The sequence below is a fragment of the Lathyrus oleraceus genome, chromosome 1 (assembly GCF_024323335.1).
Source record: "Lathyrus oleraceus cultivar Zhongwan6 chromosome 1, CAAS_Psat_ZW6_1.0, whole genome shotgun sequence".
NCBI lineage: Eukaryota > Viridiplantae > Streptophyta > Magnoliopsida > Fabales > Fabaceae > Lathyrus > Lathyrus oleraceus.
The window spans coordinates 86,719,028-86,728,114 of NC_066579.1; the positions used below are offsets into that span (position 1 = coordinate 86,719,028).

General features: G+C 33.9%; 1 protein-coding gene across 1 annotated transcript; it reads left to right on the forward strand.

The window, feature by feature from the left end:
* The first annotated feature begins 3,266 nt into the window (after positions 1–3,266).
* LOC127117808 (receptor-like protein kinase HSL1) lies at positions 3,267–6,704 on the forward strand. The gene is made up of 2 exons (XM_051047919.1): positions 3,267–6,038; positions 6,159–6,704. The coding sequence occupies exons 1-2, from the start codon at positions 3,434–3,436 to the stop codon at positions 6,584–6,586; spliced, it is 3,033 nt and encodes a 1,010-aa protein (XP_050903876.1). The 5' UTR covers positions 3,267–3,433; the 3' UTR covers positions 6,587–6,704.
* The last annotated feature ends 2,383 nt before the right edge of the window (positions 6,705–9,087 follow it).

Sequence of the window (9,087 nt, forward strand, 5' to 3'; positions counted from 1 at the left end):
CATACTCATTTCGAAACAAAACGCAATCGTTTGGACATGCATGTATCTTATCATAGCTCATGCCAATAGAGCACAACATCTTTTTGGTCTCATATGTTCGATTGGGAAGAACATTATCCTCAGGAAGCATATCTTTCAAAAGGGCTAATAACTCTGTGAAACTTTTATCCGACCATCCATTGCCCGCCTTTAAGTTGTACAACTTTAATACCGCAGACAATCTTGTGAATTTAGTGCAACCATCATACAAAGGTTTCTCTGCATCACTTACCAACCTCTCAAACATTTCGGGACAATCCTTAAGATCTCCTTCAAGTGCTTCTGCAATCTCTTCAACTCGATCACAATCGTATGTATCTGCGCCACTATAGTTTGAGGCATAGGTCGTACTATCCCCCGGTTCAACATTCTCGTTACTTTTCTCACCATGCAAATTCCAACATGTATAACTTCGATCAATTCCATGCCTCATTAGATGCGATGTCAACTGAACTGCGTCAACCCGTTTACCATAACAACAACCCAAGCAAGGACATATCATTCTACTGGGGTCTTCGGCGTGCGCAACGGCAAACTTAACGAATTCTGATACCCCATTCTCGTACTCTCTCGACAATCGATTGGAAGACATCCATGTATTATCCATTACTAATTAGAATAAACAAAAAACAATTTCAGAAGAGAAACCAATTTCAGAAGATACTCTGTGCAGGGCATTCATGTCTCCATTTACTCTATCAAATAACATCCATACCTAAACTTCTTAAGTTACTAGCTACGCTATGTACTGGTTGGCTGTTAATGAAGAATTCAAACACATTCGGACCTAGGTTTCTAATGATACTGGTGTTGACACAAAATCAGATGTTCATAGGTCGTATAACCCTAACTACTGGGTAATGTAGTCCCATTGCATGCGCTATCATGGTCACTAAAAACCAACCGTCAATTGCCTAATAAACCCAAACTATTTAAATGACTATGAATATTGAAACTTTACAGGTCGAAACAAACGTAGCATAGACAACAATAACATAAAACTGAAATGGGGCAAAGCTAAAACAAAGCAATAGTGCAAGAAATAGGGCAAAGCTAAAACGAAACAAACGTACCTTTGATTGGTAGAAGGAGGAAACGTCGTAGATCTAACAGATGTGGAAGGAGAACGCCTTAGAACCCTAACGTGAAAAAGAACAAAAATAACAGAGAGTGAAATAACAAAACGCGCAGTATGTTATAATTTTAATGTTTACAAAAGGGGACCTTAGAGGGCGCTTGTGGAAAAAAAGCGCCCTCTAAAGGGGGCCTAAGAGGGCGCTTATGGAAGCGCTCTCTAAGGCTTTCCAGAAGCGCTTTATAAGCTGGAAATGCACATGGACTTATAACAGCGCTTTATTAAAAGCGCCCTCTAAGGGTAACCTTAGAGGGCGCTTTCTAAAAAGCGCCATGTATTGTTATCCTTCTATCTCGTCCTTATTTTTTCGCTTCACCTTAGAGGGCGCTTTATTACAAAAGCGCCCTCTAAAGTGCGTTGTCTATTGCTCCTTATTTTTTCTCTTCACTTTAGAGAGCGCTTTTGTAATAAAGCGTCCTCTAAGGTGCGCTGTCTATTCCAGTATTTGGCGTAGTGTTTTGATATATTAATAAATTTTTGTTACAACAATGTTAACAACAAACATCACTCAAACTTAAACACATTTAAAATCGAACATGTCTGAATAAACAACACAAACAACATATATCAAAACTGATTAAAATACTTAACCACAACATTTAAAAACAACATTTTTAATTGATTACAACAATCAAATTGATATCATTTGGTCCAAACATCACTTCCCTAACATCCTTATCATTTTTAACTCGCACTCATCCATGTATAATATCATGTTTCTCAATACTTTTAATTTTTTTGCCTTCATGTATGTTTTTGTCTAACCAACGATCTGTAATTAGTTATACATGTATCTGTAATTTGTACTATCAATTAGCATTAGTTTATTTCATTAATGGTTGAATCTGAAATGGATGATCTTAAGATGGGAACAGTAGTTAGTAGTTAGGAAAGATGTTATGTTAGAGATTCCATGAAAAGTAGTTAGCCAATGATTAATAATATCTTCGTTCAAATATTAATGTGTATGCTTCTATGATATGCTTTGCTTCCATAGAACGACTGTTGTGTCCGGGTCTAAAGAAGGATTTTAATTGACTCAAACTTTGTGACTTTCCTATTAACATAACAATACCTCTTATCATTGAGTTAAGGCTTTCTCATTCAACTACATAACATATACATGATAGAATTCAATGTTATTGGAAAAATAGGTGTCAGAATTGTTCATTAGTAAAAATGCACTGACCTAGTCAGCTAGATGCGTGTATTTGTCAAGGTCTTCCATTATCGGATACCTCAATAATTATTTCATGTAATAATCATGTAATTGTCACATTGTTTTAATAGCTGTAATAACTAAAACATGTAACTACTTTCAGAACACTATTTGATTCCATGGACACCATTTACAAAGTCAGGGATGAATAGGTAAAAGTAAAATTGCTTATTTTCCTTTTTATCCCTTTCTCTGTTATAAGGTTATTTTAATGATGTTCATATTCATTTTTGTGTACCTTTGACCTATTTCCTTCCTTCATTTGATAAATTACCAACTAGTCTTTTTTTAAAAAGTAGATTTCGTTTATTTATATGACTGACAGTAATTTATTTTTTGCAGAGCAAGAAAAGAAGGACACCATCACAATCTACATTATCGCTAGTAGTAATGAAAAGATGAAACACATGTTTTTTTTCTCTATTGTTGATTTTGGTTACCTTAAAATTAAAAGTCAGTTGTTTGCATTAGTGTTGTTGAATATGAAATGTATGATATTAATATGTGAGAGAGTAGTTAGACAAGTTGTTGTATTAGAGATTTCATGAAATATTGTGCTTCTGTAAAATGACTGCCGAAGAATGATTTTAATCGAATCAATTGAGGGTACAAAACAACCAACCCTTTTTAATTTATATATAGATATATATTTTTTAATTATTATAATTATGTTTTTTTTTAAAATTGGGTCCATTTTTATAATTAGAATGGACCTCCCATATAATTGGATCGATCCTGTACAAAACTCAAATCTGATATCCAAATCAAAACTCTATAGATTAAGTTTGATATATACATAAATGAATGAGTTCGAATAATTTATAAGTTGGTCAATTTAGATCAACGGATTCACCGTAAATAAACACCCAATCGCTTAATATAGAGAGAAGTAAGTAGAGTGTCAAAGTTTCCAACCAAGTAAACAATTATTAGTAAAAGACAAGAATTCTTCTTCTTCTACTTCATCATCCTTCTTTGCATTCAAACTCAAAAAACCATAAACGAATTGGAAAGAAAATAAATAAATCAAAAACACTCACATGACAATATTACCCACATCCCATATCAAAATTTCACTTTACTTTCATGTAGCCACCTTCTTTCTAATTTTGAGCCTTGCAAATTCTCAGTCTCAACAAGAACATTCAATCCTATTGAAGATAAAGCTTCACCTTCAAAATCCATCTTTTCTTACTCATTGGAACTCATCAAACACCTCCTATTGTTCTTGGCCAGAGATAACATGCACCACTGGTTCTGTCACAGGGTTGACTTTGGTCAACTCAAGCATAACTCAAACCATACCTTCTTTCATATGCGACCTTCAAAATCTCACACATGTTGATCTCAGCTACAATCTCATTCCTGGTGAGTTTCCAAAAGATCTATTCAAATGTTCCAATCTTGAGTATCTTGATTTGTCTTTTAACAACTTTGTTGGCAAGATTCCTTATGATATTCAAAGTCTGGTTCATTTGCAATATCTCAACCTTAGTTCAACCAATTTCGATGGCGAAATTCCTTCCAGTATTGGAAAGCTTAAGGATTTGAGATTCCTTGGCCTTAAATATTGCTCATTCAATGATACTTTTCCTTTTGAGGTAATTGGTGACTTGTTCAACCTTGAGTTCTTTGATTTGTCCTCCAATCCTTTGCTTCCTTTGAAGCTTCCATTAAGCTTAACCAAGTTGAAAAAATTGAAGTTTTTTATCATACATGCGTCAAATTTGGTAGGGGAAATTCCTGAAAATATTGGAGATATGGTTGCATTGGAGAAATTGGATTTATCAGAAAATAATTTAACAGGAAAAATTCCTAGTGGTTTGTTCATGCTGAAGAATTTGAGCATAGTGTACCTTAACAGCAATAATCTCTCGGGGGAGATACCGAGTTCGGTTGAAGCGTTGAATTTGACAACAATTGATCTTGCAAGAAATAGTCTCTCAGGGAAAATACCGAACGATTTTGGAAAGCTTCAAAAGTTATCAGTGTTGCATTTGCACATGAACAATTTTTCAGGAGAGATTCCAGAAAGCATAGCTCGTCTTGAATCTTTGACAGAGTTTAATGTTTTTATGAACAAGTTTTCAGGTACTCTTCCTATGGGTTTTGGCCTTTTTTCAAAGCTTGAATTTTTTCATATTGCGGTGAACAGTTTTAACGGAAAGTTACCGGAGAATTTGTGCTATCATGGTAAGCTACAAAATTTAACTGTTTATGAAAATAGTTTAAGTGGTGAGTTACCAAAATCACTTGGAAATTGTAGTAGTTTGGTTGAGCTGAAAGTTGACAAGAATCATTTTTCTGGTCAAATTCCTAATGGACTTTGGAGAGCTGAAAATTTGGTGAGTTTCATGATAAGTCATAATAAGTTCAATGGTGAGCTTCCTCAGAATTTGTCTTCAAGCATTTCACTTTTTGATATAAGTTATAATCAGTTTTATGGTGGAATTCCAATTGGAGTAGCTTCTTGGACTAATGTGGTTAAGTTCATAGCTAGCAAGAATAATCTTAATGGAAGTATTCCTCAAGAGCTAACAGCACTTCCTAATCTTGAAAGATTGTTGCTTGATCAAAATCAGCTTAAAGGGTCACTTCCAAATGATATAGTATCATGGAAATCATTAGTGATTCTAAATTTGAGCCAGAATCAACTTATTGGTGAAATTCCAAGTTCAATTGGTCATTTAGCTTCGCTTAGTGCTCTCGATCTATCAGAAAATCAATTCTCGGGTGAGATACCTTCTATACCTACTAGAATCACAGATCTCAATCTATCGTCGAATTACTTGACAGGAAAAGTTCCTAGTGATTTTGAAAATTCAGCTTTTGATAGAAGCTTTTTGAATAATTCTGGTTTATGTGCCGATACACCAAAACTTAGTCTTAGCCTTTGCGGATTCGGCCTTGAAAAATCAACCAAAACCTCACATTGGTCTATTGGTTTGATTATTAGCCTTATTGTTGTGACTTTCTTGTTGGCTTTGTTTGCATCATTCATGATTATCAAACTTTACAAGAAAAGAAATCACGAATCGGAAAGTTCATGGAAGCTCATTTCATTTCAAAGGCTAAGTTTCACAGAATTAGACATACTTTCCTCAATGACAGAACAAAATATCATCGGCAGCGGTGGATTCGGCACGGTATACCGTGTTCCTGTCAACGGTTTAACCTATGTGGCTGTCAAAAAAATCATGAGTAACAGAAAGTTAAGGCAAAAGCTCGAAACTTCATTTCATGCGGAAGTTAAAATATTGAGCAATATTCGTCATCGAAACATTGTGAAGTTGTTGTGTTGCATCTCTAATGAGGACTCCATGATGCTTGTGTATGAGTATTTGGAACACAGCAGCCTAGACAAATGGCTGCACAACAAGAATAAGTCAGGTTCCGCGCGACATGTTGTCCTTGATTGGCCGAAGCGATTGCAAATCGCCATTGGAATTGCTCATGGTTTGTGCTACATGCATCATGATTGCTCGCCTCCGATTGTTCATCGCGATATAAAAACAAGCAACATACTTTTGGATTCTCAATTCAACGCAAAAGTTGCCGATTTCGGTCTTGCTAGATCGTTGATGAAACCCGAAGAATTTAACACCATGTCAGCTGTTATTGGATCATTTGGTTATATGGCTCCAGGTGAAATGAACAACACTCCAATTCTTTTGCTTTTTCTTATTAACATATTTTTCTACGAATTCGTAAAGATTTTTTACACTGTCAATCATCTGAATTTGCTTTGTGATGTTTGAATTGCAGAATACGTTCAAACAACTAAAATCAACGAAAAGATTGATGTGTTTAGCTTTGGTGTGATCCTATTGGAGCTAACAACCGGTAAAGAAGCTAACTATGGTGATGAGCATTCATCACTTGTAGAATGGTCATGGAGACATGTTCTTGTAGGAAGCAATATAGAAGATTTGTTGGACAAAGATTTTGTGGAACCAAGTTGTTTGGATGAAATGTGTTGCATTTTCAAACTTGGGATAATGTGTACTTCTACACTTCCTTCTAGTAGACCTTCCATGAAGGAAGTGTTGCACTTATTGGTTAGAAGTGAAAGAGGGTTTGTGTTTGGAGGTAGGAATGATGTTGGAGAATATGATGTTGTTCCTTTTCTTAAAAATTCTAAATTGAATAGTAGGAGGATTGATATTGTTGATAGTGATAGTGATAGTGACTAGCAAACTTGTGGAACTAATGTAATATATTTGCCACATTATTTGTTTTCATATTTCTTGTTTGATTATTTTTTTCAATGATCTATAATATAAGAGTAAGTGTGATTAGCGTTTTGAATAATTGAGTTTTATTGCTATCTATCTAAGTTGATGAAACTACAATTAATATGATTACACGTGAAGCTGATTGTGTCACATGTGTCACATTTGATTGTGATTCTCTATAATATCAAACATCCTAATACAACTACAATAAATTTGTGACAACGGCCTATTATTTAAAACACTCGTTTTTTTCTAAAGATAGTCTAATATAATGCTAAATAGCAAATTTTTATTAGAAGAAGTAATTTGTGTAAGAAATTTCTACTACATACAATATGTTATCCTAATTAAAAAAGATTTTTTTTCTAGGTGACAAAATTAATTTTGCAAAAGAGTTATTGATGAGACCTATTTTTCTCAAGTGTTTGAAGTGATTTAAAATAATTGATCATAGAAATGACAAACCAACATGCTCATTTCGTTTAGGTTTATTCCATCAAAGTATGTAAAAAATAAGGTAAAATAAAGTAGACAAAACAGAGGGACAAACCAAAAACATTTGGTTAGGCTTAAAAAATAAGGCATACTTATCATTTATAAAATTTTAAAATGACAAAAAAAATCATGTCTATTTTGTTTAAGCTCGTGATTGAAAAAAAATAAGTGTCTTAAAACATAATGGGATAGACAAAATATAAGAGGAAAATCAAAAATCTTAAGTCGTCATATAAAGAATGACGAGCCTAATAGGTAGACCCAACTCGTTTTTTCAGCAATCCATATAAGTGTTTCTTGAGGTTTCTTACTGACACTCCCTAAATTTTACTTCCCCTCCCTCCCCACATTTCAATAGTATCCATGTTGTCCTTATGAAAACTAAAGTAAAAAATCTGAAGAAAATATTTGATAGAACAAATTAAAAAATCTAGAACCTAGCAAAAAATCCGTAGTATATATGAAAATTCTGGTAGTATATATGAAAATTCCGGTTAATCGAATTTTTCAAAATATTCGGAATTTTGATAGTGCCGTTTGTTTAAAAACATTTGGAAGTTAACGGATACTTCGCCAATGAGTTAAAACTCCAGTAGTTAGAAAAAGAGTGAAAATTGAATGGTTGAGATTTTGCCGACATTTTTGTACTGTTTGATTGCCCCGACCGTTTTGTGTGGTTCAAAATGAATCCAAAGTTGTATAAATATGGATCATCTGTCGTTGAAAAAAATATCTAAGAATGTCTTTTCCTCAATTTTTTACTAAGGCAGAAGTGCAATTCAGCGGGGCGAAACCTCCCATAGAGTTTCGTCTTCCGAAGGACACCGCCTATTGCCCGACACAGATAACAGTAAGGTGAAAATGATCAAGTTTCATGAAGATTGGATTCATACTTATAGAAGAGTGAAATACAACCTTATTGAGTTGAAGACCGAAGAAGATTTGAAAGCTATATGGAGATCATATCACCGTAGGCTAACTAAGGGACCTATCAAGTTTGATGCGATAATTTATAGATTTGTTGGTGACATAATCAAGATGTTGAAACGTCCAAAATCATCTGATAGTGTTCATGTTCTCTTATATATATATATATATATATATATATATATATATATATATATATATATATATATATATATATATATATATATATATATATATATATATATATATATATATATATATATATATATATATATATATATATATATATATATATATATATATATATTATTGTTTTCTTAAGTTATCTAATCGTACATCTAAGTTACGTAACTATTTCTCAAATGCTAAGTTATGTTCATCATGCATCAACGGAAGTGCAAAAATGTTATCTAATAAACTATTGTGCAAATGTATGAATAATAATACACATGATACACAAAGAGTACATAAAAATAATTATAATGTCTAAATAGGCCCCCCACTGGCTATGTGTGTTACCTGCGCTGCCACATTATAAACCTCGACATTTATGTTCACCAAACTCATGAGGTTATCCATAATGACTGCTATCCTCTGTAGCTGCTGAGTGTCATTTGCACCATGTGGAGGTGGTGACACATCATCATAAGGTACCCCAACATCAGTATGAGAAGATTCAATATGTGAAGATCCAACATGAAAAGGTCCATCATCATCTCCATGTTGTCCATGTAGGATTATGTGAGGGTGTGATACCGTAAGGTACCATTCCAAATACATATTGATCCACGGAACTGAATCTCCACTGCACAATCTCTAATGGCACGTGCATAACTCATAATATTACCATGAAACTAATTATCAATGCCCTTAGATGGAAAAGAAGGCACTGGTCATGGAATGTCCTGGATGTATCCATACTGGCGTAGACACATCTCAGGCAAGTGTCTAGCCACTAACCCATTCCATCGCAGATAACTAGAAAATTATAGTATCATTGAACTCCTCATCCTCTCTATACACTATATGGCCTGTGT